We start from the raw sequence: 27,391 nt of genomic DNA on the forward strand, positions 1-27,391 counted from the left end.
TCATGGCTACTATATTTTTAAAAGGATAGGTCCCATCATGATTGCTTGTGTATGCATTTTTTAACCCCCAACAAAGGGTTACTTACTGAGCATTTCTTAAAATACTCAAGTTACGTGTCAATCTTATTTTTCATGTAAAGGAAATGCACCCCTGTACGGATGACAACGTTGTTGCAACTACCATAGAAGCAAAGTTAGGATAATAGCATTCATTATTTTTCTTTAAAAACTCGTATACGGCATCATTTCGAAATTTTTAATGATCCTTCCACACATAATAGTCATGTCATGTAATGCATGTAGTGACGTCTCTATCTAAGTAAGAAAAATAGGAGTGTTACACTCTATAAGCATCCGATATACCATGCAAAAGGATAAATCAATACGGCAGATGAAGCTATGGTTTGAAGAAAAACGCTACAACGAACTTAAATGTCACGAGAAACTTTCTTGTATTTAGATTTGCAAACTAAGATCATCTAAGTAATTTATTCCGAAAGAAAATTTCTTTCTCTTGATCTTAATCCTCATGACAAATCTGATCTAATTCTTCCTCGAGTAGAAATCATGTGTTTGCATTTGTGATATAAGTTCGTAGATCCAATTCTTATCAAAACGAGATCGAACCCAATTGTCATGCCAAATCATTGATATGATCAAAGATGTTGCTCAATAACATCAAAGAAATAAAAACAAGGTTCAATCTCCGCACTGAAATTCAGGATGTTGTTGATCTCCACACTAAAATAAATGAAAATTTTTGTGAAGATGAAGAATGAAATTCAGCCAATTTGAACTGGACAAAGAATTTTGTTCGTTATCGACAAGTTTGTCCCCTTGAGATACAGATGAAAGACTGCATGGGCTTTCGCTCTAACCCTAAACAAATGAATTGACGAAGGGAAATGAAGTAGTGAGAGGAAGTAGCTTGACTCAAAGGAGAGAGGGATTAAGTAGCTCGAGATAATTCCAAGGGGACCGACTAGATCAAGACTAGGAGAGATGATCCACGGGACGAGAAGAAATTGAATCCATACACTCAATCCATATTTTAGCCACCAGCCAGCCTAGAACCGTGACTCAAATTTTAGCCACTATAGTTCAGTTGAGCCTAACAATTGAGTGAAGGTTGGAAATTGGTTGCTCGGATATGGTATAAGATGATCCCATATTCCAAAAGGACCCAAACCATGGAAAGCCTTCATTGAATAATGGGAAGCGGGCCGAGCAGCCCTCCTTAGCCCCCAACTCCATAAACGTAGATAAAATTCAGCGAAATCTCCGCTACAGAGCGTTTTCTTGGTTCAAATTTCAAATCCCCAATTCCTCAATTACAAAAATCCATTCCCTCTCTAATTTCTTTCAATTCCAATTCCAAATCCAAATTAGGGTTTTCAGAGAAGGAAGATGAAAGCATCTCTGAAATTCCGCGAAGATCAGAAGCCATTATTGAGAGCCAAAGTCCCTCTCAGCATTCTTGGCCTTCCTTTCCAATCCGCCATAGCCGCCGGCACCGCCAAAGACCTATCTCTCAACCTCTCAACCCTCTTCGAATCCGGCCCCTCCTTCAAACTCTCTTATCGCCCTAACGATTCTTCAAATCCCTTCTCAGTAATCGTCAAAACTGGAATCGGCTCCTTCGGCTCCCCGATCTCTTCGCCTATGCTCATGAGCGCCGAATTCGACCTAATCGGCCGTGGAAATCCCTCCTTCATGCTCCATCTGAAGCCGAAACTCGGCGATTTCTCGATCAAGAAATCGCAGTCCTCCTCGATGATGTTCCAGAAGGTTCTGAAATCGGAGGAGGAATCTGTGGATGTTAGAAGTGCTGTCTCGAAGGCGGTTTCTGGTTTGGAAGTGGCTGCTAGTACGGCGGTTCCGATTCTGAGTTGTGCGGCGGTGAGGTTTCGATGGGGGCTTAAGGTCCCAGCGGCGGAGGGGATGAAGGTGAGTGGTGGGATTTCATTTCGGGAGGCTCCATTGCTGTTGCTGGATAAGATCGGGATCGAACACGTGGAGAGTGGGGATTCGAGATCGGAGAAGGGTAGTTTCGAAAATGAGGATTTGGATTTGGGTTATTTTTCAGTGAAGCGTGAGTTTGAGGTTTTGCAAATGGAGAATGGGCTTTTGAAAAAGGGCATTGAGGATTTGAGGAAGCAAATGAAATTGTTTTCCAATTCCGGCGACTCCGACCGGAAGGCGTCCCGGCGGTTTAAGGACAGAAAGGCGCCGGAGTTCCCCGGTCTTGATGGGCCACCGTGTGTGGAGGCGGTGGCTGAGGAAGGCAGCAGCGTTAGTGCTTGAAATTCGTCAGTTTAAATGTGTAAACCGACCTTCTTTTACCAACTATTTTGTTTGATAATGGTGTAGTTGTAGATGTTCGTTTATCCCGTGAGATCAGAGCCTTCTAAAAATCTCTTTATCTGTGTTCCTGCCCTTTAGCTCAATTCTCTATCCCGTCCTGTGGACGATTTAGTCGAAATTATTAGGCCAAATTATTATGGTTAAATTGGAAAATTGATTCTCATAGTTTTTTTTTACCCCGAAATAGAAATTAAATTTAATCATATTATCTTTCAAAATTCTAATTACATTGATTTTGTACGAGACTAAAATTATCTGAATCTTGGACATGGGAGCAATACAAATGGTGTTAGAGTTGTACCTCTCTGAGTAAAATGTGAAAGTTGATGACATGTGACAATCGAGTAAGGAAGAGGTACATGAATGAACCAATAACACATCTGAATGAGATGACTAAGAAACACTTATTGAGGTCGAGAAATGCAAGTACATGCAAATGAGACATAAGAAGTTCATGATTGGTCTTGGGCTCCCTACCTGACTCATGCACATGCACATGGACCCACTATGAGACATAGGCTTGCAAACGATCATGCAGCTTAAACTAGAAAAAATAAAAGGAACTTAAATAAACCGAAGAAGAATGAAGGTACGATGTATGAGTTTTTGAAATTAGATTATTTAGATTTAGAATCTTGAACCGAGAGTCTTCTGGAGAGTTAGAATCTAAAAAGGTGTGAAACTTCACAAATTTCATATTGAAACTTGGCCAAGAATCGAGCCAGAAATTAGAGTTTTGGGACACCTTAAGTTTCGATAAGAATGAATAAACCCTAAAGTTTGAACGCGTTTATTATGATATGTAGTTGCGTAATAATTATAAGAAACTTACATCGGAAAGTTTTGAATTAGAAGTTATAAAAATCTAAAGAAATTATTTTGGATCGTTCAATAATCGAAAATCTAGAATGTGGAAATCGTAGGTGGATTACATTGAGGACATGCAGCGGTCGGAGGAGTGCAAAATACGTTCAGGCATACGGAAGACATGTGTCACAATTTAGCTGGAGCTACGCATCACTTGGATCGATCAAACCCGCTTCTAACCCAAAACCTGCACACACAAACCAGTAACCCTATGCTTGAATCGAAAAGATGATATGACCCAACCTGTTGAACCAGCTTGATAACTCGCAAGTGTGCCATTCCTTCGCATGTGACACACACGTGATAAACGCACATTAGATACCCTACAGTGTGTGTAGCGTGTGAGTCCCTATGTCCTTGTTGTTTAACTTTTGTGAGGACAGGAATTTGTGTATCTGCGTTCTTGTATGGTTGTATGATTTACTGTACATTAACTTTAGGTGATTGAATGTATGATTCTCCCTCTAGAGTGTAAGTAGTGAAAATATAATAAGAGTAGAGGTTGAGAGTCAATTTGGCTAAACAATGACTTAGGATGGAACCTCTGCAATAGTCTAACCACATAAGAATCATGAGAGATGATTAGAGGGAGTAACTCTAGTGCTTGCGACTAAACTAGACTCAATGAGTCAAAATCAAGAGACCTAGAGACGTGAATCTATATCAAGGTTGGAAAACCGCCCTAGAGACCTAAAAGATGACCACGACAACCGTGCTAGACAAAGGTAGCCACCTAGATCGATAATAGATAGTACAATGTCTACATAACTTTTGCTTTCCTTTCCACTCCAGTACAGTATCGTTAAACGAGGCGTGAGGTTGGTTATGGACATGTGACTTGATACTTCACTTAGATTACCTTGCATGTTGGGTGTCACAAATACGGTTTTTAGGCAGTGGATTTGGCGATTGTGCGACATCCACTCTCAACATTGAGTGGGTCAAGCCTACTTCAAGTTACGTTGCCTGCGGTCGAGCAACGTGAATACAAACCTCGGGTCTCGATTTCAAGAGAAGATTTTAGAAAGCGAGGAAGAGAGGTTTTAGAAAAAGAGTTTTGAAAGCAAGAGAGAGCAATTGAGATGGGTGTTACATGGGAATGTAAGCAAAAGGCAACAAAAAGGGCTCGCTACATATAACTATCGTGTAGGGAGAAGTTGACAACTAGTCATATCCTCCTATAGTACATTTTGAGGCATTTCATGTCTACCCGGCGTAGTCATGACGTCGCCGAAACGTCATACTCTTAAAGAAAACAAGAAAAAAATAATACAACATGAAAGCGGTAAAAGAAAGTGATAAAGAAAACAATAAAATAGTACAAGGTAAAAGTTTTGGCGTATCACGGGTATGCTGCCATGGACGATATGCCTTGGACAAACATGACGTGACACTGGGCCTAGGCGAAGTTGTGAGTTTTGGACCTAAGACGAGTGGATTAAATGTGAAACATTGGCGAGATGATTTGAATCATTCCTCCAAGAATGTAGAACCTCCCTAATAGACACGTTTTATAACAGTGAGACTAATGATCATACATAACAAACTAAAAGAGGATAATATTTATTAGCAGTGGGCTTGAATGGTTACCGCTAATGGACCATTATAGCATGTGCGGTTTAGACGAGATTTGTCGTGGGCTCAATTTGTGCGTTATAATATTCAAATGAAATATAATTAAAAGTGGTAAAAAAAATATTAAATATAAAATTAATTAGAAAGTTTGTATTTGAAGCAAAGAAAAAGAAGCGGTTGAGTAAGACGCGCGGGCGGAGTTGAGAGAAGAGGGAAGGAATGAGAAGGAAAAGAGCGCATGATGGTGAATGATAATGAAGCAGATGGGTGAAGGATATTGGGCGCACAGTGGACCCTATGGAAGTGGGGACTCTTTTTCTTTCTTTCTTCCTTCTTCTTTATTTGGGCACTCACCATTGCCCACACCTTTCTCCCTCGGGACCTGCGTTCCTTTCCACTCTCTCCTTCTTTCTCACCCAGTCCTTCCTCGCGTGCTTCCCCATCCCTGGAACTCCCACAAAAAAAAAAAAAAAAAAGGAACAAAAACAGCCCCAAATCTTGTTCCAAACCCAAGAACAGCAACAAAAATGTCCCACAATCTCTTCTACTTCCACCATTGTTGTATAAACCCCTTTTCCTCAACTGGGTCTTCAAGAAATGCCATTTTTACTCTCTATTTTCATCTCTATTTCATCAAATCCATGTGATTTTCAAGCTTTTTCCCTTGTTCTTCGTCTTCTTCCAACACTATGAAGCCAGGTTAGTTTGATTCCATTGTTTCTATACCTTGCTTCTATGGGGGAGGGGAGGAGGGAAGACAAGAGACATGGAATCTCTTTTCTTTTCGGGTGTTTTTTTTAATGTTTACTTTCTTTGTCGTGTTTTTAATTATTGTCTATTTGTTTAGTTTCTTTTGAGTTGTTGTTCATCTCTGTTTTTGGGTGCTTCTGTTTGTCATTTGAAGGTTGCAAAATGATCCGCTCGTTTGATCTTCAAAATGTGTTGAGATTAAGTGTACTGACAACTATGAATGCTGACAATTAGGATTTAATTTGGCTATACTGATTTTGATTTTATCTGTTCATTCATTCTTGCATTTCAGTTGAATGTACTTGTTTTTCCATTTTCTTTCCATGGATTGGATGGCTATGAATGAAAAATGCAAAGAGATGGAAAGGAAACGGGAATGTTCGAAAAATACTCGAAAGTAGAGACCTAAGCCAATGGATTCCAATGTGATATTCCTCTAGCGTCATTCATTCACAAATGATTGGTTAGGAATCACGAACCTCCATAATTGTATGATATTGTCCACTTTGAGCATAAGCTCTCGTGGCTTTGCTTTTGGTTTCCCCAAAAAGTCTCATACCAATGGAGATGTATTCCTTGCTTATAAACCCATGATCAAACCCTTAATTAACCGATGTGGGACTCTTCTCCCAACAATCCTCCCCTCGAACAAAGTACACCGTAGAGCCTCCCTTGAGGCATATGGAGCCCTCGAACAACCTCCATTTAATCAAGGCTCAACTCTTTCTCTGGAGGACTCGAACAAAGTACACCTTTTGGTCAATACTTGAGTCACTTTTGACTACACTTTTGAGGCTCACAACTTCTTTGTTCGATATTTGAGGATTTTATTGACATGACTAAGTTAAGGGCATGACTATGATACCATGTTAAGAATCACAACTCTCGACAATGGTATGATATTGTCCACTTTGAGTATAAGCTCTCATGAATTTGTTTTGGGCTTCCCCAAAAGGCTTTATACCAATGGAGATGTATTCCTTACTTATAACCTCATTATCCACCCCGTAATTAGCCGTTGTGGGACTCCTCTCCCAACAATCCTCAATATGGTTGAATCCACTGGTTTTTTTATTAGATCCGAATGCTCCGAAGAATGGCTAATTCGTAATGGTGGAAGAACTCTCCTTTAACCAATGAATGGAAAGTTTAAAGAACCTACTCCAAGTTTTTGCAGCTTGAGTTAGAAAGCTTGTATAGGAAATTTCAAAAAGGTTCAAGCTTAGAAGGGAGTGATGGCTTTGGATTTTGGAAAGAGTGAAACACGGGGATTTTCTTTTTACTTGTGATCTTGTACCATTCACGGTGTAGCAACCCAAGCCCACCGCTAGCAAATATTGTCTGCTTTGGCTCATTACGTATCGTCGTCAGTCTCATGTTTTTAAAATGCGTCTAGTAGGGAGATGTTTCCACACCCTTATAAGGAGTTTCGTTTACGTGGGATCTCACAATCCACCCCCTTGCTTTGATACCATTTGTAACAACCCAAGCCCACCCACTGCTCGCAGATATTGTCCACTTTGGCCTGTGACATATCACTATTAACCTCATGGTTTTAAAACGTGTCTACTAGGGAGAAGTTTCCACACGCTTATAAGAAAAGTGACATTTTGTTCCGTTGTCCTTTTATGCTGTTCTTGTTGGATGTGACCTCTCATTATGCATTCCTATGTTTCTCATTAAAAAATGGAGGGAAAAACATAGATATTTGTATCTTTGTTACTTGCAACGAAAAGGTACTAATAATACATTGGGATTCGGAAGTTCTTCAAGGTTGCAACTGGTTTGAAGATTTATACACGGACTATCTCTAATAGCCCAAGCTCACTGCTAGGGAGAGGTTTCCATACTCTTATAAATAAGGAATGCTTTGTTCTCCTCTCCAACCAAGGTGGGATCTCATAATCCACTCCTCTTGGGCCCAGCGTTCTTGTTAGCACATCGCCCGGTGTCTGGTTCTGATACCATTTATAACAGCCCAAGCTCACTGCTAGTAGATATTGTTCTTTTTGGGTTTTCCCTTTTAGGCTTCTCCTCAAGGTTTTAAAATGCGTCTGCTAGGGAGAGGTTTCTACACCCTTATAAGGAACGCTTCGTTCACCTCTCCAACCAATATGGAATCTCACAATCCACCCCCCTTAGGGGTCTGCGTTCTCGTTGGCACACCGCCCAGTATCTGGCTTGGATACTATTTGTAACAGCCCAAGCCCACCACTAGTAGATATTGTCCTCTTTGGGCTTTCCCTTCTGGACTTCCCTTCAAGATTTTAAAACACGTATGCTAGGGAGAGGTTTCCATACCCTTATGAAAAAGCTTCGTTCAACCCCTTAATTAACCAATGTGGGACTCCCTCCCAACAGTTCTCAATCGTTCTTTCTTTGCCCATGACTTGGAAGCTTTGATCTTTGTCTTTGAGAGTCCGGGTATATCACGAGTCTAAAAAGAACCTTCAATTATTATTATTATTATTTTTCCTTTGCTTGTTTTGCCATCATATAACTTCTCTTGTAGCTGTTTTTTTCTTCTTGATTTAATTGGAAGCAATTCCCTCTCATTCCAGGTGTAGAGCAAGGTGATTTGGACCCATCTCCTGTGCAAAGTTTGGATGGAAGTTTTAGAAAGTTCATATCTGGTAACCATTGCTTTTTATTTATTTATTTTGATATTCTCAATAAATATAGTCTCAAATAATGTTGAGGCAGACTACAAGAAAGGGGTTGAGTCAAGAGTAATAAGACCTAGAGAATGGTTACAAGAAACCAAACATATCCAAAAAGACTCTCATCCTAAAGTCCCCACAAAATAGCACACACCCCATCTTTGAAGGGTAGATGAAGGAAAAACTCCTCAAATGCCTCCTTACAACTCAAAAAAATTGTGCTAGGTTGCTCGAGCACAATCACAACTCTAGGGGCTATCTTGCTTATGCGTCGTCTTTTCCTCAATGTCCACTCTGTGTGGTGTGTTGGATGATGCACTGTTCTCCCCGGTCGCATCACGACACTCATCTAGGCCCTAGTGTGGCTAGATGGGTGCCATTTGAGAGTCGTCGTTTTGCTTATTGCAACGTAAGGGTCAGTACCTACTCTTTTCATAGTGTGGTTGTGACATCAAGCACCAACAGGGACCACATAAGCTAAACAACCCACCCAACTCATCCGAGAACAACTTCCTCCCTCTTTGTTTGGGAGGCTTGAGACATCCACCCTCCAACACCTGGAAGCTGAAGAAACCCGCATTGAAAAGGCCCCTTTAACCATGTTTGGATTTAACAAGAATGACGATGTTGAGGTTTTCCTATGCAATGACCTCTTTAATCAATCTCCTATTCTCCATGCCTGCAATGGCTCAAGCCCACCGCTAGCAAATATTGTCCGCTTTGGGCTTTCCCTTTCGGGGTTCCCCTCAAGGCTTTAAAACGTGTTTGCTAGGGAAAGGTTTTCACACCCTTATAAAGGGTGTTTCATTCTCCTCCCCAACCAATGTGGGATTGTAGGACGTCACAATACCCCAAAACCTCTTACATTCCAAGCAATCGCTTTCGTTTTACACAATTTGAAACTCTGCCTTATTTGCTGTTTTCCTTCTCTTATAATTTACCAAACACTCCAATTTCTTGAGCTCTCTATCCCTTTTTCTTTACTCCCCCTTTAGATTTACCTGTAGTTCTATTCTTTGGCTTAGCCAAAGGACAATAAACTTTAGGGAATAGATTGACTTCCATAAGGGCACTTTGGAATAAAGAATAGTGTGGGGATAATTGGATATGCAACTAAATGATGTTTCAATTACTTTCTTATCCTCACAACGCTTACATCAATATGCTACAGGTTTTCTTCAAAATGGTACAGACTTGTCTCCAGCTCAAAGCTTGGATGGAAGTTTTCGAAAATCACATTCGGGTTTGTACTCCTCGGTTAAAATTCCATTTTTGTCCCTATACTATTTGATGTGTATTACTTTGGTCTCAATTACCGTACATTCAATAAATCTTAAAATTAGTTCCTACTATTAGCGATCGTTAACTGATTCATATGACATAACGGTCATCTTCATTGCAGCTCAATCAGGGCGTAGTCCGTCTGCCACTGCTTCATCAGGCAAATTTGTTCCTGTTTCAAGAAGAGTATATAAAGTGCTGAAGGACTTTAAAAGAAAACTCAATGATTTTGAAATCTTTAATCAGAGTCTTGAGGATTGGGTTGTGGAGAATACTTCACCCCGTTCTGCAGATGAGGAACCAAATTTTCCACCGCCATTTGCGATTGACGAAATTCACGAGCTCGATTTGGCAGTAGAAGGAGTCTTGTTTCAGCAACTGTTTCGTATGCCATGTTCACCGTTCTCCGATGATCTAATCGAAGATGAGTTCCTTGCACTTGAAGACTTCTTTCATGCTATCATCAACGGTTTATGGCGAACGTTTTGGCATAAGAGTAGACCGTTACCTTTCTTTGTATCCTGCCCCCGTCACTTAGGATCGAAATTCTATACCGTTGAAAAGGCGATATCAAGGGGAAAGGTGGGAGAGTTACTAGGCTTAGGCTTGATTTCTAGAGTTGGAGATGAGCTACAAGTACGTTGGGATCAAGTCGTGCAGTTTGCTTTATTCAAGGCTAATGTACTATCAGAAGACGGGTTGAGGTTATCGGCTCGTGTTGTTTGTGAAGCTCTCTTCTATGGCTTACATTTACTTATTTCTAGGAGTTTAAGCAAAATTGGTACTGTCAAGAACTATGATTCTGTTTTCGTTTTGATATTAGATTCAAAATATGGTGGCGTAGTAAAACTCGGCGGAGATCTTAGCAGGCTCGACATTAACTCGGCTAACCCATACCAATCAGCAGTTGAATGGATGAGAGACTATGCTGAAGTATGCGTTTCACCGGTCGACCGTATATGGAACAAACTTGGAAATGTAAACTGGGGAGACTTGGGAACTTTACAAATCTTATTGGCAACTTTCTACTCTATAGTCCAATGGCATGGTCTGCCAAGACACTCGATTACGTCTTTAGCATCAGACCATGGTTTGCGTTTACAGAAGCGTTGGATCGAGTGTCGAGTGTCCGAAAATGAAAATACAATAGTTCCTTTTGAACAGTTTAATGATCATCCTGGAGAGATTGTTGAACTCGAGCAGATGGATAATGATGTGTACAAGAACCAAGCATTGCGTTTGAAGCTTCGTCCCGGGGAAATACTCGTTGTTGATGATCAAAGACAAGGGCAAAAAAGCTTCGAGGTGCAGGGATCCTTGGTTGGTGTTAATAACTGTTCTTTATACACTGCTGTTTCTGTTGATTATCCTGCTGAGTTGTTGACGCTTTACGTTGGCGCTCACGTGTCGAAGCTCGAGCCATCTTGGGAGGATATGAGTCTTTGGTATCAAGTACAGAGACAAACAAAAGTACTGAACATCTTCAAGTTACAAGGCATTTCAAGCAGATGCTTACCTGAAATCATTGCCTCAGGCCGAATCCTACATTCTGGTCCGTGTAAGAAGCAGACCATGGGGGGACGATGTGACCACCCCTGGTGCGGGACACCGGTGCTTTTGACATCACCGGTTGGTGAGCAGCTTTCATCTATAGTTGCTCGGGATGGCTCGTTATCTTCCGAAGAGGCGATTCGTTGTTGCCGGGACTGTCTAGCTGCTCTAAGAAGTGCATCTCTAGCTAGTGTCCAGCATGGTGATATCTGCCCTGAGAATATCATACGTGTTGTCGACGTGCAAGAATCAAAAAACGGTTACTTATACATTCCGATATCGTGGGGACGTGCCGTTTTGGAAGACCGTGACAGCCCGGCTGTGAACTTACAATTCTCATCCTCACATGCTCTCCAGCATGGGAAACTTTGTCCATCTTCGGACGCTGAGAGCGTCATTTATCTCCTCTATTACATTTGCGGCGGATCGATGGAGCAACAAGACTCCATCGAATCAGCATTGCAATGGAGGGAAACAAGCTGGGCGAAACGGATCATTCAGCAGCAGCTGGGCGAGGCGTCAGCCTTGTTGAAGGCATTTGCTGATTATGTTGATAGCCTTTGTGGAACGCCGTACACGGTCGACTACGACATATGGTTGAAGAGACTGAGCAGGGCGGTCGATGGGTCGTCGGATCGAGGCAAAACAGTCGAGGAAGTTGCTATAACATTGAAGCTGGAAGATGTGGCTGAGTCTTCAGGAACATCAGGAGCTGGTGCTTTTTAAGGTTGTTTATTATATTCCATTGCTGAGATTTGAGTGGGGATTTTTAATTTTTTTTTTGTTTAAAAGAATGAGAGATGAATTTGTATGAATGTTACAAGCTTTCTCCTCGTGGGGAATATGATTTTGTGAAATTGTTTCCACTGTAAATGTATAATGTTTGCTCAAAGTTTATGAAATCATGTTTATGCTGTTCATCGATTGGGTTTGATTTTGAGTTCGACTCGTTTAGTTTCACTTTAGATAACGACTTGTTTTCGAAGTTCTCGAGAAGATTTTGATCTTTGAAGTCTCTCGATATTCAAAAGTCTAAGTATATTGATTTCAAAGTCCAATCGTAAAATCCATTAGGCCATGATTCAAGAACAATGAAACTGTATATAGAAAAAGATCAGCCAATATGACATCGATATCGATATGGCTGAGTTGAGGGAGACTTTGATACCATGTTATAAGCAATTGATGATATTATACACTTTGAACATAAAGTCTCGTAGTTTTACTTTTAATATTTTTCAAAATGTCTCGTATTTATGAAAATAGTGTTCTTTACTTATAAACCCTGAAAAATTTTAGGATTTTGGTTTGAATTCTCGATTACCTTTCAAGATTTTTTTTCTTTTTTCTTTTAGGATTATTGGGAGTGAGTCCCCCATTAGTTAATTTAGTGAAAGATATGAGTGAGGAATACTATCTACATTGATATGAGACATTTTGGGGAAGCTCAAAGCAAAGTCACGAGAGTTTATTCTCAAAGTGGACAATATCATACCATTGTGGAGAACCATGTTCTCTGAAAGTGGACAATAGCAAAGCCATGAGAGCTTATGCTCAAAGTGGACAATATCATACCATTGTGGAGAGTCGTGTACTGTGAAAGTGGACAATAGCAAAGCCATGAGAGCTTATTGGAGGGAATTTTACTCGAAAAAATAATAGGTTTTGAGAGCCCGAACAAAAAGATGATCTATGAGGTGTAAATAAACTATTTTTGTTTTTTTATGAAATATTTTTTAAAGATGAGGGGTATTAATGTTTTATATATATATATAATTGTTGGAAAGTTGAGGGGTATTTGCGAATTTTTGGAAAGTTGAAGGACGTTTTTGAAAAGAAATATAAAGTTGATTATTTTTGATAATTTTGCGATACAATTAGTCGATAAATGCTCCCACGTCGTAGTCATCAGCCGTTTACTTCACCTTCCTCCGCACGCTTCACAATTCTGCGTCTCTATTTATATTCGTAAATTGTTTCATTTCAAAATTCTCAGAATCAGCAACATACTGGCGGTTATGGCGGAAGTTGGAGAGTGCTCTGCTTCAAATTCCTCCATACAAAACTGGGCGAAGCTAAGTATGTTTCCCCCTCTCACTTTGTTCTTCTCGGTATGTCTTTTGTTGGACTGATCCAATGCCTGTTCCGTGTTGCATTATTGGATTCTCTGTTTGATTTGCTTGTGCTCAGCGCTTGAGAGTTGGACAGTTTTGAAAATATAATCGTTCCATTTTTTGCAAGCAAAATTTGTTGCTATTCCAAATAAATGTTCTTTTGGGTTGAAATTATTGGGGAAGACAATGTAATTGAGGAATTGATTTTTGGTGGATCGAGAAAATGAACTAGGTTTAGCGTTTTTGAAGGTCGATGATTTATTTGTATCTGATTTACATCGATTTCATGAATTGTTAGCAGTATGAGTTACAGAGATCAAGCTACTTGTCTCACTAATTTTTCTATCGGTAGACAGTATAAGAATTAAGGAATTACTATTTTGGTGGAGATATACAAGAGGAAGATGAGAGTGAACCTTTCTCCCCAATTAAACGATCATAAAATTGTTACAAGATCATACCTGCAAGGAACACTATCTAGCTACCAAAAAACGAATAAAGTGCTCAAAGTCTATGTAACCTCTCTGAATTTATGGAAATTATTACTTTTGACATTGTCTCGAGACATTCCCATACCTCGTGGAAATTATTACTTTAGACATTGTCTCAAGACGTTCCCATACCTCCTGGAAATTATTGGTTTTAATTCTCTGTAAATAGAGATATATTCTTCACAACTTTCATTCTAATAAAATTCTAGACTTGATTCTTGTAGATTTCTCTTTTTAGTCACTTGATCATGAATTTGCATGAAAGAAACTTGATGGATTGAAGATATCATTCTCGAACATTTTTGTCATCTCTTAGATGATTTCTTTTTAAGAAACACTTCTTTCAAATTTTTATGTTGGGCAGGTAATATACAATTTCAATCTTTTTTTGAAAGGAGACACAAAACTTTCATTGACAAAATGAAAAATTACATATTAGATGTTGGCAAGCAGAATGGTTATTAAGTCTTTCATGGAATACAATGCAAACAAGAGGAGAAAGTACTCAAAAGCTATATTTATTGCAATCTTCTAATTAAAAAAAAAATATAAAAAAAATAAAAAAAATAAAAAAAACAAAAAAAAACTATTGCAATCTAAATTGGCATTGTTTTTGGAAATTAATTTGCTATTTTATTTTATTCTTTTCCAGTTTCACTTGATAAAAAATACGCAGATATTGAGATAAACTCAGATGAGGCTGTTATCTTCTCAGAGACAAAGTCCTCATCTGTTGATAAGTATGAATGGTGCAAAATCACAAGGAATTCCGATGTAAACTCTATCACTTTGCAGAATAGAAGGTAATATGTTGTGGCTACGAAGTAATTAGTACTAAAATCAAATTATATTCTTATCCCATAAATCAGAGCCTCCAAACAGTTTGGTGTAGGTATTTTAAGATTTTTTATATAATGGTAAATCTTAAGAAAGATCTCCACTTTTACCATTAGAGACTCTCGTGGAGCTTTTATATCGAAGTTTGGTGTAGAGAACGGCTTAAAGTTCATGATTTTTCACTGATGTCAAGGATTGTAGGGGTAGTAAGATCATGAGATTTAAGATAAAAATTTAGCCGAAAGTTTTTATGTTACTTTTAATATCAAAGTTTGTTTTTATATGTTTTTTAATTTTTTTTTTTTATATATGTATATATGGATATTTATTTTCTTGTTTCTTGGAGTTGTTGTATAGTGATGTTTGAAAAAATATTTATTGTCTTTACGATCTCCCTCTCTTTGTCTCTCCTTTTCTCTTGCCGTATGTTTTATCTATTGTGTTTTGGGTGCTATAGTTTCAATGCTATTCTTGTTGATGAGACTCTTGTTCAAAAGGATGACATTGCTTTCATCAAGTGTGGAAGCGAAATTGTTTCTGGTCCGGTCCAAGATGGTTAGTATTTTTTCAAACTCTTGTGTGAAAGAGAGTTTAACGTGATGGATGAATTAGAATTATTTGTTTTCAATTTATTGAAATATAACAGGATGAAAGTTCTCACTAATTTGTTATTTGAAAGTTAATTGTTTGTCATGTTAGTATATTGTTTACCGTGTTAGTATTTAATGTGCATAACTCGTGTTTGCTAAGATTTTTCCTTGTATATTTGTACTTTTTTATTTCTTTTCATATAGGTCTAGATTGATAGCTTAATGCTAGCATATATGATTGATAATTGTTCTATCTAAGTTTATCTTTCACATCACTCAAAAAATGAGAAGCATTCTAGCAAATATGTTTGATAATCGTTTTGTATAAATTTGAGTCTTTCACATCACACAAGAAACAAGAAATGCTTTTCTCTCATACATAGCTTCGCATTCATCAATAAATTTCCTAAGTTTCCACTTTAAAAAGATACCTTAGCTTTACAACACACTGATCCATTGAGAACTTAGCTTTACCACATAAGTATAATGAAAGAATAGATGAGATTGGTCTACTACAGCTGAAAGGCAAAGACTGCAAGCTGATTGTTTTAATATTAAGTCTTTTTTTAACTTCACAAGCCAAGTCACTATATTGATTTTTCTTGGGCTCATTGACTTAACAAAACTTCTTCTTTTGTTTTTTTTATATTAAACTTACTAACTCTTGTTATTTAAGCCAATTGGAGAATATATTATCCTCACCTTTGGTTTGACTGTGAATATTTTTTAGAATTTTTACTTTGAATATTTTTTAGATTTTTTTTTTTTTATTCAAATATTCCCATAGATAAATACAAAATGTAACTGCACAAATATATTTTCTTTGTGGTTTGATTGAAAATGGAGAACTATCTCAGGTAAAAGCTTTTTCTTTGTTGAACTATTCTATCTTAATCTTTATGGAATTATTCAATTTTAATCTTCAGGGCATTTGAGCTATAAATTTGAAATTTTGTCAGACTCAATAATATGCAAGGGCTTAAAGGTGATTGGTTAATTGTCATGTTTTGATTATCTAAATGTGATATTAGCTTTCACCATTGTTTTAGAAATACTCAATTTTAGCATCTGTTGAATTTGTCCAGATTTCTATGGATGTTGAACACGCAAAATGCAGTATTTGCTTAAACATTTGGCATGATGTTGTCACAGCTGCTCCTTGCTTTCACAACTTTTGGTAGGGATATTTATTTGTTTCTAGCTGGTTATTCACCTTTTAAGTTAGGTGTTTTCATTGAATTGTAATTGGTCTACAGCAATGGATGCTTCTCGGAGTGGTTAAAAAGATCCCAAGAGAAGCGTACAAGTGTACTTTGTCCCCAGTGTAGAGCAGTTGTGCAGTTTGTTGGAAGAAACCACTTCTTGCTGAACATTGCAGAGGTAATATCGTACCAAAGCATCTAAGTGAAGAAAAATGTTATTTGGTTTGCAGGATTTTGTCATAGCAGTATATATGTCTTGTAACACATTTTTTTGTTGTATGAATTTTATGGGGATTAGTTTTTGTTTTTTGGGTTCATTAAAGGGTTGTATGAATTTTATGTAGTTGTTAAACAGAAACTTCAGGTTTTAGGAAAAAACTGTAGTAAAGTTTAAAAGGGGAAAGCTTTAGAACTCACTACAGCACTTTAGATATCCACCAAGGGTTTTGGACTTAAATCTACATGAAATATCTTTAAGGGTACTTTTGTGTTTGGAGAGGAGTAAGGAGAAGACTTATCATAGAGACGTATTCTCTTTTTTTTTTTTTTTTTTGCCCCTTGAATGAAGGGCTTATTTCTGAAATCTCAACATTATTCTTTTCTCCTGGGGCAAATTTTTTTTTATTATTTATTATTTAATTTTATTGTCAAACAAAGGAAACAGTTCTGCATGTTGTGATGAAGAAAATTTTCGCAAGTGAAAAATCTCAATTCCCCTCAATGGAGAATGGCATAAAAGATTAAAAAATTCCAGTTTTAGTTAATTACGATTGGGGAGAGGATTTACGAAATTGCATTTGAAATTGAACACCAAAGTAGAGCAAGTATATATAGTAAGACTGCAACCTTTCTTTTACCGTCTATAAAGAGTGGATTTGCTAATTTTGGCTCAAGCATCGGTGTCAAACATGCACACACATGGCTAATTAGCATGTCAAAGTTTTATATAATTATTTTTAATTATGACACATGCACAGAAATGTCATGACGCACTTATAACACGTATCAAACATGTGAATTAGTACAGTAGTGTACATGTGTTAGACATTATTTGTACAAAGTGATTATGAGCCCAACATTTGTTAGAAGTCATATTAAACACTTATTAAGCATAATAAATAAAAACACAAGTGGTAATATAGGACAAACCTATTAAATTTTGAGAGTGATACTTCAAACTCAATTTTAGGCATATCAATGTATAAACTCATTGACATATGAAGGTTCTTGTATAAAAATGATATATATTATAGTAAATGTATCCTTATCCTAAATGTTTTTAAAAAATGATGTGTGACCTAGTCCATGTTGTGTTCATCTGTCTCGTTGTGTCTCGTGTCTGTATCTCGTTGTGTCTCGTGTCTGTATCTATGCTTCTTAGCAGTCTGCTGCCTAGCATCCCAGGGAAAGGAACTCTTTAAGCTATTTCTGCCAAACCATTTTTCTTCCCAGATGGAACATTCATCCCCCAACTTTTTTCAGAAGGGAAGAATATATCTCATCTGCATTCTAATTTTCCCAACAACTCTTATTATTGTTTCCCATAATTTGTTTGATACTCAACCTGTACTCATCCTCATTAGCTTTAAATTTTTTGTTAAGTATATGTGAGGGTACTAATAGGGGATATGTTGGGAATACTAGTAGGATATTAGTAAGAACATAGTGATAATTAGCTAGGGGTGACTTGGTTATAAATGTAGAGAGCTTGGGATCTTAGAAGAGGGGGAATTATTTTGGGGAGGTTACAATACAGTTATTTTGTTGTATCTTGTAACCGAGATCCTAACAGGATAAATATGGTTGATTTCCTAATTCCCCTGCATCAATTCAGCAATTCTATAAACTTTAATCCCTGTTATACTATTTTTTTTTTTCTTATTCTTTTCAGTTCTATCTCATAACTGATTGACTGCTTGTTTTGTCTAGACTATATTGCAAGAGGACTCTTCCCTTAGACGTTCAGTTGAAGAAATTGCTATTTTGGATTCTTGTTCATTAATACAATCAAATCTGGTAAGTAATCTTATTTTTTATCAGCTATTTTGGATTCTTGTTCATTAATACAATCAATCTGGTAAGTAATCTTATTTTTTATCATACTTATGTATTGATGTTATGACAACGATAGGAATGTCAATTTCTAAATTTTTACTATTGATAAGGGAAATCTCCAACTGTAGCAAAAGAGAACTATTTTTTATGGAATGGCAGGGATGTGAATATCAGTGTAAAAATATTTTTTTACCTTATTTCCTGGGGGAGGATGTGATTGTCAACATTTTAAGCAAGGTCAAAGGTTTTATGCTTTTCGTGAATTATAAGTAATATATATGCCTCTTATAGAATTTACTCAAGGGCTGGAATTGTTGCACTTTGGGGAATAGTTAGAATGGTAATTTCAATTTGCTGTATATTCTTTAAAAACATAGATTCTTCATTTTCTTTGTGGTCCGGTTCTTCCGATAAAATTGAAGTTATTGTTGGATATTGCTTCCAAAGCCAAGTCACCTTTATATAATCATTTTTAAAACAAATTTTACTTACAATTACAGCAAGGAGATGATTAAAATCCAATGCACTAAAACTTATTCAACAATGTGGTTCAAAATGTATTAATTTTTGTAAATTTGGACTTTAAAAGTTTTATGCTCTGGTTTTTTGTAATAAGAAACAAGGAGTGTACTTCAAAATAGAATCATTGTACTAAAAAGGTGGAGAGGAATCACATCTCGAGAGGTAAAGGGTAAGGTCTTAGAGGCTTACTAGTGTATAGAGACAAGTTGCCTTATCTCTTTTCAAGTTTGCTGACAACACCGCTTTAACGACACTCTTTTTCTACCTAGGGAAGGAGGAGTCTTATTAATCTAAACTGCATTATGTTTGTTTTAGACTTTTTCAAGGTTGAAGATTAATGGGGTAAATGTTTGTTGTGGGGGTTTACTGTGATCCTTCTAAATTAAGTAGGTAGGCTTCTTTGGTGGGTCGTGGGGTCTGGACCTTTCCATCAACTGAATGGGTCTTCCTCTTGGCCACAATCCTACACTTGGTATGTTTTGGGATCCTGTAGTGGAGAAAGGTCACAAGCATCTCTCCTATTGGAAAAAAGAGTTTTTTTCAAAGAAAGGTAGACTTACCCTAATTCAGCCAGTTACGAGGGATCTCAATGTTCTCGTTATTTAGGATTAAGGTGCCGATATGTAAATCCTTAGAGGAGTATGAGGGACTTCTTGTGGGAAGGGTTAATGAAGGAAAAGGGTCTCACCTAGTGAACTAGTGTGTTGTGAATAAGTTGATGGTGCTCAAGGGGCTAGACATAGCTAATCTTAGCATGCGAAATGAAGCCTTTTTGGCTACATGGCTGTGACACTTTCCCAGGAGTCTAGCTTCCATTGGCAAAAGATTATTGTTAATAAATATGGTCTTCACCCTTTTGAGTCAATCTTGAGTGCAGTTCTAAAAGGCACTTCCAGATTGATTATGAGAAAGTTGCCTTGCTTGATAGGACTGCGATATTTGTATCTGTTGTAAGGGAGCAACTATGGACCTCAAACATCTTTTGTGGTCTTGTGATTGAATGTGGGCAGTCTGGACTTGTTTCCTCCAGTCCTTTGGTCTCAACTTGGTCCGACCTAGCGAGGAATTTTTGCTTCATTCATCCTTTAGCAAAAAGGGCCACTTTTGTGGCTCTCCGACATTTGTGCTTTGTTATGTGGTCTTTGGGACATTTGTGCTTTGTTATGTGGTCTTTGGGGTGAGAGGATCAATAGCGTTTTTAGAGGAGTAGGGAGGTCCTAAGAAGAAGTTTGGTCCCTTGCTAGGTTCCATACCTCCCTTTCGGGCTTGGTGTGTAATGACTTTTGTAATTCCCCTTTAAATACTATCATCCTTGATTGGAGCCCTTTTCTTTATTTCGACTCCTTTTGGGTTTGTTTTTTTGTATGCCCCTCGTATTCTTTTTTTTTATTATTTATTTTTTTCTTGATGAAAGTATGGTTTCTCTTACCAAAAGAAAAAAGGAAAAAAAAAAAAAAAAAAAACCCCTTTCTTAAAAATCTTTACAAAGTGAAGTTTCTTAAAACATTCTAGGCTTTTTTACATAGTTTTTCCCTACAAGATATATGTTTAAATGGGGACGCTCCTATATTTCCATAGTCTTTTTTGCAAAATAAAGAACTGAAAGATGTTTTCAGTTAAAATCTTCTTAGTGTATTTATCATCATATGAAATTATTTCTATTTTCTTTTTCCTTTTGTTTAGTTGTAATGATTTTCCCTTACAACCTTGAGGTGAAAATATTTCTCGATAAAAATCCCCAACTTCAGAACTTACTGTCTTGACTCTTCAAAATTTTATTGCTTAATTATGATTATTTTTCATTTTATGTAGCTTGCTCTTTGATTTTTTTGGTCTCGTTGTGCTTTTACTCCTTTTCTGCCCTAGTAGAAAATTGGAGGATTTGGGATGTTTATGCTCCTGATTTAAGATGGAAGAGCAAAGATTTAAAAAAAGAAACCATTATGCCCTTTCCTACAAACTTTTCATTGATAGTAGGTGAAAACTACGTATCATAGATAGTCTAAAAGAGAGAAAATTCAGGAACCACCAAATTATTGATATTTTCCCCCTTAAAGAGAACTGCCAATAACTGATTTTGGACAGGATGGATAGTTCTGGAAAGAGGTTTTGGAATAAAGATGCACCATTCCAAGAATATTCTTAAAGGGGAAGAAGTTGTAGACCATTTCTTGAAAATTTCCATACAACAAGAGAATATGAACTATTCATACAATTTAGAATCCCAACCTTTTGTTACAGACACGTTTTCTTTTAATACAATATACTAAAATGGGAAGATTACAGGAAAATCAACATAACTTGACTAGTTAACCAAAACAGCGGGTTCTGGAGGACCAAATGAAGTCCATGGAAAATTCCAGCCATGTATCATATTAGTTATCACAGAAACAAAAGGATAAAGAGGGGCCCTTTTGGTAATTGATGTGGGAGTTCAGAAAGTTAAGGATCTCTCGACCTAACTTAGGTTCTCTAAGCTGTTAATAAAATAATATGGAATGCTGCCCCAATTTATTTAAATCATCTCTAAGCTGTTGAGGGGAAGCCCAGATAGGAATGCCTAAAGAGGACAATATCTGCTAGTGGCGGGCTTGGGCCGTTAATCTTCTACAGTAGGTTCTTTTTAAATTTGGCTTCGGAAGATCCAGATAGTTTCCTCTCTAGCCCTTTGCTTTTGGTTTGTGGTGTAAATTTCTTCAAGATGTCAGTGTCAGCATCTCCCTCTTTTCGTTGGAGATAGGTTACTTTAATCCAAAATCCTCATAACTCTTTTGGATACGTGGTCAGAGTAATTGGGGTAATTTTGAGATTAAAATTTAGATGAAGCTGATATTTAGGTACTGTATTTTAATGCTTTTCTTTGTATGTGGAAATTTTATTTTTGCAATGTTCCCCTTTTTTATTTGTCAGTTACTGTGGGTATACTTGTAGAACTTCCTACAGGTCTTTTTGATGGTTATTGTGCCATTTTGTTTTTATTTTTTCTTCTACTTTTTCCCTCAATCTCTTTGTACTTTCATCATTCTTACTTTATGATGAAAATTCGTATTGGTTTTTGATTTTCTCTGAGATGTTTAAGCTACAATCTTACCTCGTTGAGCATCAATCTTTTGTGCAGTTTACTTATTTTCAATCGTGTTGAGTATGCTTGTAATTCTTCTAGGTCATTGGGTCTGGGAAGAAGCGCACCCAGAAAAGGCCTCATTCAGTACTGGGCCAGGAGGAGAGCGGCGTTTTAGAGCTTCCATGCCCTCAATGTGGTAAATATTTGCTTTCAGTTGGAAAATCATCTTCCAACGCCTTTTTGTTCATTCTCATCATTAGTGACTTTTCTATAATACTTTGCTGGTTGAATTATCACTAACCCCACCAGCTTAAATGGATATGTTGAGTGTATATATATTTTTTTTTTTATATATATATTATTAACATTTTTCCTCACTTGTGAGCTAGAAAAATAATTTAACTCACGAAATTCATAAGTGAATTATTAATATCAATTGGGAAGAAAACATTACAAGATTTGAACGCATTATCTTCTCAAAGAAAAATAAATGTACTTGGCTTCTTCTACCGTGCAATAAGTTTTAATAATTTCTAATTTATTCCTTTTCTGGAGTTCATAGATTTCCATTCATTGTATATCTAGAGTTTTCTACCATTCTGTTACATTGTATATTAATCTGAAAAGTCGATTTACATTTTCCAGGTACTGAATATGCTGGATTTCGCTGTAATCCAAACACGGTTCATCTACAATGTCATGGATGTGGAGGAATGATGCCTTCTCGATTTGATATTGGGATACCTCAACATTGTATGTTTGCATTTTCCCTTTATATTCTCTCTGGTACATATTGATTTGTCATTGGTGTAACTTAAGGCTGCTTACATTTATGGTAAGAGAGGGTTATTTTAGATTGGTGCATCCAACATTACTCAAGACATTCATCATATCTATCTATCATTAGCGCATAGAGATTGCAGTATGATGTAAAGAATCACTTGGGTTGTCTTTTGTCTGGGTAAATAGAAATCAACAGACTCATTATTCTTTGTTGATGAAATTTGTTCATATGGTACGAAGTCAGAGATTATATTAACCTTATATATGAGTGTAATGGTGATTAGTCTAATACAACGTTTCTATCTTTATTATTTTTATTTTAAATGTACAAGTTTGTGGATAATGGTAAGGAGACATGTAAAGAGGGGGAATTATTTAAAATTCAAATGCGGATGGGGCATCCTAGGATGTTTCATAGTATAAGATTGTGAGATCCCACATAAGTTGGAGTGCTTCCTTACAAGGGTGTGGAAACCTTCCCCTAGCAGACGCGTTTTAAAAACCTTGAGGGGAACTCAAAAGGGAATACCCAAAGAGGACAATATCTGCTAGTGGTGGGCTGTTACAAATGGTATCAGAGCCAGACACCAGGCGGTATGACAGCGAGAACGTTGGGTCCCCAAGAAGGTGGATTGTGTGATCCCACATTGGTTGGAGTGCTTCCTTATAAGGGTGTGGAAGTCTCCCCATAGTAGACGCGTTTTAAAAACCTTGAGGGGAAACCCGGTAGGAAAAACCTAAAGCAGACAATATCAGCTAGCGGTGGGGTTGGGCTGTTACCAGCTTAGGTATTTATATCTTTTTTTCATGTTCCAGTAGTTGGATGCCCATGAGAAGAACATCGTGAATTCAACATGATCAAACAAATCTTGTTGAGATTAATAATCACTTCCAAAAAAAAAAACTGCACCATGGAGGTCAACGTTTGTTGCTGAATGTTTCATCCAATTATGAACTAGTAGATTTCTCTACCTTATGTTTTACTGAGATTAAGTTTCCAATGAAATTTGAACAAAACAAGGATTCAGAATTAAAAATGATATCTATGCAGAATTAACGTCTTCCATCTCCATTTTATATAGTTTTAAGCTTTTGTGTACATTGCAGTATTGGAGTTAAGGATAGTATATTCTAGCCCAAACTTAAAATGTCCTTTTCAGGTTTAGGATGTGATAGAGCATTTTGTGGTGCATACTGGCAAGCTCAGAGGTTACAAAGAAGTGGTACTTACGCCACGTGCAATCCCGAGACTCTAAAACCGGTATGTGCTGTTATTGTTTGGTTTCTTTGATTTCTTTTTCTTGTTTTGGAAGGAATCTGTCAAAGCTTGTTACCCCTTGTTGTTCTTACATTATTGGGCAAGCTAAATGATTTTGTTTCTATTTTACTTTGTAATTATATAGACATAAGCTCACATAAAACTGGAGAGTTGGAAGGTTCTCTTATGCTTAAATGTGTTCTGCATTGCAGATCTCCAGTCGTACCGTCTCAAGAATTCCACAGTTGACGCATGAAAATAATCAACACGAACAGGATGTATAGATTTGCATCTACTTATTCATTAAGCAGCTTTTCCAGTTTTGTTAATAAATAGTTGATATGATTCACATTTTGGTTCTTAGATAACAGAGAGGTGCATTAGTCAGATGGGTACAACATTGCAGGATGTCATCTCTGAATGGATTGTGAAGTTAAACAATAGAGAAATTGGTAGGTTTTTTCCAACTTTCTTGTTATTTTTTTATTATTAGAAACTAAGAATGCTCTTATTATAGAAAATTATAAAAGGGAGAAAAAATATATAATGCTACTGACAGAAAGTTCCTAGGGATGATACCTTAAAACGTAAAAAAACAAGACTAAAGAGAAATTGTGGGAGACTGTGCAATGATATTCATCATAAAGTAATGGAAAACTTGTAGAAGAAATTGTTATCCCATTGGCATGCCCCGTGTGAGTGCACGAGTGGTCGAAATTATATTACGTATGTGAATATAGCGGCTTATTAGTCTTTCGTCCTTTATTGAAATTTTACTATTCTTAGTCGAGGACTTTCATGTATACCTATATATATTAAACTCAAGCATATAGACAGACATGGGTTCTTCCATATTTTGGTATCACGTTAATAGAAATGTCCCTCATATAGTAATCTTAAATTGCAAATCAGATCGAACTCGAATGCCTCTAAACCACGTGGAGATGATAACTGCAGAGACGCATATGTGCAAGTAAGTCTTCATATTTCGTTCTTATTTTTCCACTTGAATTCATGCAAAGAAATTGATGTCTTTTTCCACAGAAAGTATTGTATTTACTAGTTTATCTCTGCTTGAGGATACAGATCACATCCCTTTTGTTTCGCTCGTTTGTTCTGTTTAATTCTTGTACATGGATGCAAAGGGTCAAGTGCAATATGTGCATCATCATCTTTCATCTATCATCTTTCTTGTATTTTCCCTTTCGGGCTTCCCCTCAAGATTTTAAAACGCGTCTACTAGGGAGAGGTTTCTACACCATTATAAAGAATGTTTAATTCCCCTCTCCAACTGATGTGGGATCTCACAATCCACCCCCTTGAGGCCCTGCGACTTCATTGGTACACCGCCCGGTGTCTACTCTGATACCATTTATAATAGTCCAAGCCCACTACTAGCAGATATTGTTTTCTTTGAGCTTTCTCTTTCAGACTTCCCCTCAAGATTTTTAAAATGCGTTTATTAGGGAGAGGTTTTCACACCCTTGTAAAGAATGTTTTATTCCTCTCTCCAACCGACGTGGGATCTCACTAGAATGGCCTTATGAATTAGTCAGATTAATTAGTCAGGTTATTAAGCTATAGTTTGCTAAAAAAAATCGTCTTCATTTCAAATGTGTATCTTGTCTCGTACCATTTCAGTTTAAAGCTGTTTTGGCATCCATTTTGACATGTAATACGTTCTGACAACTTGGAATGCCTTTTTGTCTCAATGAAGTGAGTGTTATGACAAATTGGTGGGATTTCTACTCTACTGGTTTCGCATTTCAACGCCAAAATATGTGAGTACTTTTACCTGGGAATTTCAATTCTCCTTGCTTCTCCTTTCTAAATCCTCCGTGAAATGTGGCAGCTTCTTCCAGGAGATGCAACTGAAAGGGAAAATTGTTGGTATGGACATGCATGTCGGACTCAACACCACAACGAAGATCACGCTCGCAAGCGAAACCATGTTTGTCGTCCCACCCGATCCCGATGATAATAACGATTTCTATATCTGCTTCACTTTTTCTTTCCCTTTTAACTATATTTTTCTCTAGTCTTCAGTCATGTGATCTTTGAATTACAAGCATATTATTGTGCCCTTAATTGGTTGCAAATATGCTCTTTGTATGTGTATATTATTACATTCTCAACAAATCATGTAAACTTTATTATCAAAGTTATGCCTTTGGGCCTAACTTTGTTTGATGTTCACTCGAAAGAAATGGCTGCATACATCCTCTCCTTGTAGAAAATTGATTGCTCATATAACGTTTTCTTGGCCTGCAGATAGATTCCTTGCTATTCCCTGTTTTGTTCACTTGCAGGCTTTGCCATTGCATGCTTTCGGCGTACTTGCCTTGTAAGAAAGCAACGGCTCAACAATTTTATACATGAAAAGTGATGAAACAGAGGTCAAAAAGGTGAAATTTTGTGCCAACGACTTCTATGCCATATTCTGGCTTTTGAACTGTGATGTATGATGATTGTTAATACTAATCTTGATTCTCGAAGAATTGATTGATTTTTTTTTTTTTTTTTTGGCGCATTATGATTGACCTGCAGATCAGGGCATTCTTCCAAATCCGAGTTTGTGATGGAACAAATCTCAGACGTAGTCTCCAATAATCGGTAGATAACCTAAATATTTTGTTTCCCTCCGGTCTAACTTGGGAATACTTCTTACGGTTGGTTATATATTTTTACAACGTCAACCAAGTAGTAGTTCAAGGCATGCATGTAGGGGCAGGTAGTAAAGGTAAATGCATTAGTAAGGGATAGGCCTTCAATTTAACTCACGAACACAATACAAATTGTTGTTTTATACAATATTTACACTCAACAAAATACCTAAAGTTGCGTCAAAGATGTCTAGTCTTAACATAACCGTCTAAGTCTTCTGCTAGCAGATATGGTTCTCTTTAGTTTTTCCTTTTGGCTTCTTCTCAAGGTTTTTAAAATATGATTGCTAGGGAGATGTTTGCACTCATAAAAAAATGTTTTGTTCGTTCTCCTTCCTAACTGATGTGGAATGTCACAATGCATTTTCCTTTGGGGTTTGGTTTTCTTGCTAACACATCGTGGTATTTTGAATAGTTTAAATATAATGTGTTTTTTTTATAATTATTGTTGGTTAGAAGGAGAGGAGATAATAATAATGAAATGTAAACCCAAATATTTACAGGTCAGATATTGAAGTCAGCCAACTCGCATCCCACTGTCATGTACTTTAACTGAAAAATCTAATAATAAAATTTAAAAAAATAAATAAATTGGGAAGGGGAATGAACGGTGAGGATTTGGTCAACCCAACGGACGGTGAGATGAGAGTGTTTATGAACGTTGGGGTTGGAGGCGGTAATGATGGTGAAGCCTAATGCGCATGGAAATCGCTACTGATTCCACTTTTTTTTTTTCTTTTTTTTTTCTTTTTTTATTTTTATCT

General features: G+C 37.1%; 3 protein-coding genes across 5 annotated transcripts; all 3 read left to right on the plus strand.

Moving 5' to 3' along the window:
* Positions 1 to 1,177: 1,177 nt before the first annotated feature.
* LOC111467245 lies at positions 1,178 to 2,517 on the plus strand. Its single transcript, XM_023112098.1, has one exon. The coding sequence runs from the start codon at positions 1,408 to 1,410 to the stop codon at positions 2,302 to 2,304; it is 897 nt and encodes a 298-aa protein (XP_022967866.1). The 5' UTR covers positions 1,178 to 1,407; the 3' UTR covers positions 2,305 to 2,517.
* Positions 2,518 to 4,970: 2,453 nt separating this feature from the next.
* Positions 4,971 to 11,966, plus strand: LOC111467167. The gene is made up of 4 exons (XM_023111961.1): positions 4,971 to 5,505; positions 8,118 to 8,189; positions 9,388 to 9,459; positions 9,619 to 11,966. Exons 1-4 carry the CDS (start codon positions 5,496 to 5,498, stop codon positions 11,772 to 11,774), a joined length of 2,310 nt encoding a protein of 769 aa, XP_022967729.1. The 5' UTR covers positions 4,971 to 5,495; the 3' UTR covers positions 11,775 to 11,966.
* A 990-nt stretch (positions 11,967 to 12,956) lies between these two features.
* Positions 12,957 to 26,212, plus strand: LOC111467202 (E3 ubiquitin-protein ligase CHFR). 3 transcript variants are annotated; one of them, XM_023112026.1, is made up of 15 exons: positions 12,957 to 13,127; positions 14,330 to 14,456; positions 14,948 to 15,045; positions 16,007 to 16,065; positions 16,166 to 16,257; positions 16,337 to 16,460; positions 18,212 to 18,298; positions 22,023 to 22,119; positions 22,569 to 22,676; positions 23,867 to 23,967; positions 24,177 to 24,242; positions 24,329 to 24,416; positions 24,877 to 24,937; positions 25,682 to 25,745; positions 25,817 to 26,212. In XM_023112026.1, the coding sequence occupies exons 1-15, from the start codon at positions 13,067 to 13,069 to the stop codon at positions 25,940 to 25,942; spliced, it is 1,359 nt and encodes a 452-aa protein (XP_022967794.1). In that variant the 5' UTR covers positions 12,957 to 13,066; the 3' UTR covers positions 25,943 to 26,212. The 3 variants fall into 3 exon arrangements, with proteins under 3 accessions (XP_022967794.1, XP_022967796.1, XP_022967793.1); XM_023112028.1 differs by having other exon boundaries at positions 14,369 to 14,456; XM_023112025.1 differs by having other exon boundaries at positions 12,958 to 13,127; positions 14,306 to 14,456.
* Positions 26,213 to 27,391: the final 1,179 nt, after the last annotated feature.

This window comes from Cucurbita maxima, unplaced genomic scaffold (genome assembly GCF_002738345.1).
Source record: "Cucurbita maxima cultivar Rimu unplaced genomic scaffold, Cmax_1.0 Cma_Scf00033, whole genome shotgun sequence".
In the NCBI taxonomy this organism is placed as follows: domain Eukaryota; kingdom Viridiplantae; phylum Streptophyta; class Magnoliopsida; order Cucurbitales; family Cucurbitaceae; genus Cucurbita; species Cucurbita maxima.

Bases quoted from the DNA above. Each gene is read 5' to 3' on its own strand.
- LOC111467202 (XM_023112025.1), top strand. From the start codon at position 13,067: ATGGCGGAAGTTGGAGAGTGCTCTGCTTCAAATTCCTCCATACAAAAC. The intron at 15,046-16,006 runs GTTAGTATTTTT...TTTAATCTTCAG, and splicing joins TTCTGGTCCGGTCCAAGATG to GGCATTTGAGCTATAAATTT. The intron at 24,938-25,681 runs GTAAGTCTTCAT...GTCTCAATGAAG, and splicing joins GCAGAGACGCATATGTGCAA to TGAGTGTTATGACAAATTGG.
- LOC111467245 (XM_023112098.1), top strand. From the start codon at position 1,408: ATGAAAGCATCTCTGAAATTCCGCGAAGATCAGAAGCCATTATTGAGA.
- LOC111467167 (XM_023111961.1), top strand. The intron at 8,190-9,387 runs GTAACCATTGCT...AATATGCTACAG, and splicing joins TTTTAGAAAGTTCATATCTG to GTTTTCTTCAAAATGGTACA. The intron at 9,460-9,618 runs GTTTGTACTCCT...TCTTCATTGCAG, and splicing joins TTTTCGAAAATCACATTCGG to CTCAATCAGGGCGTAGTCCG.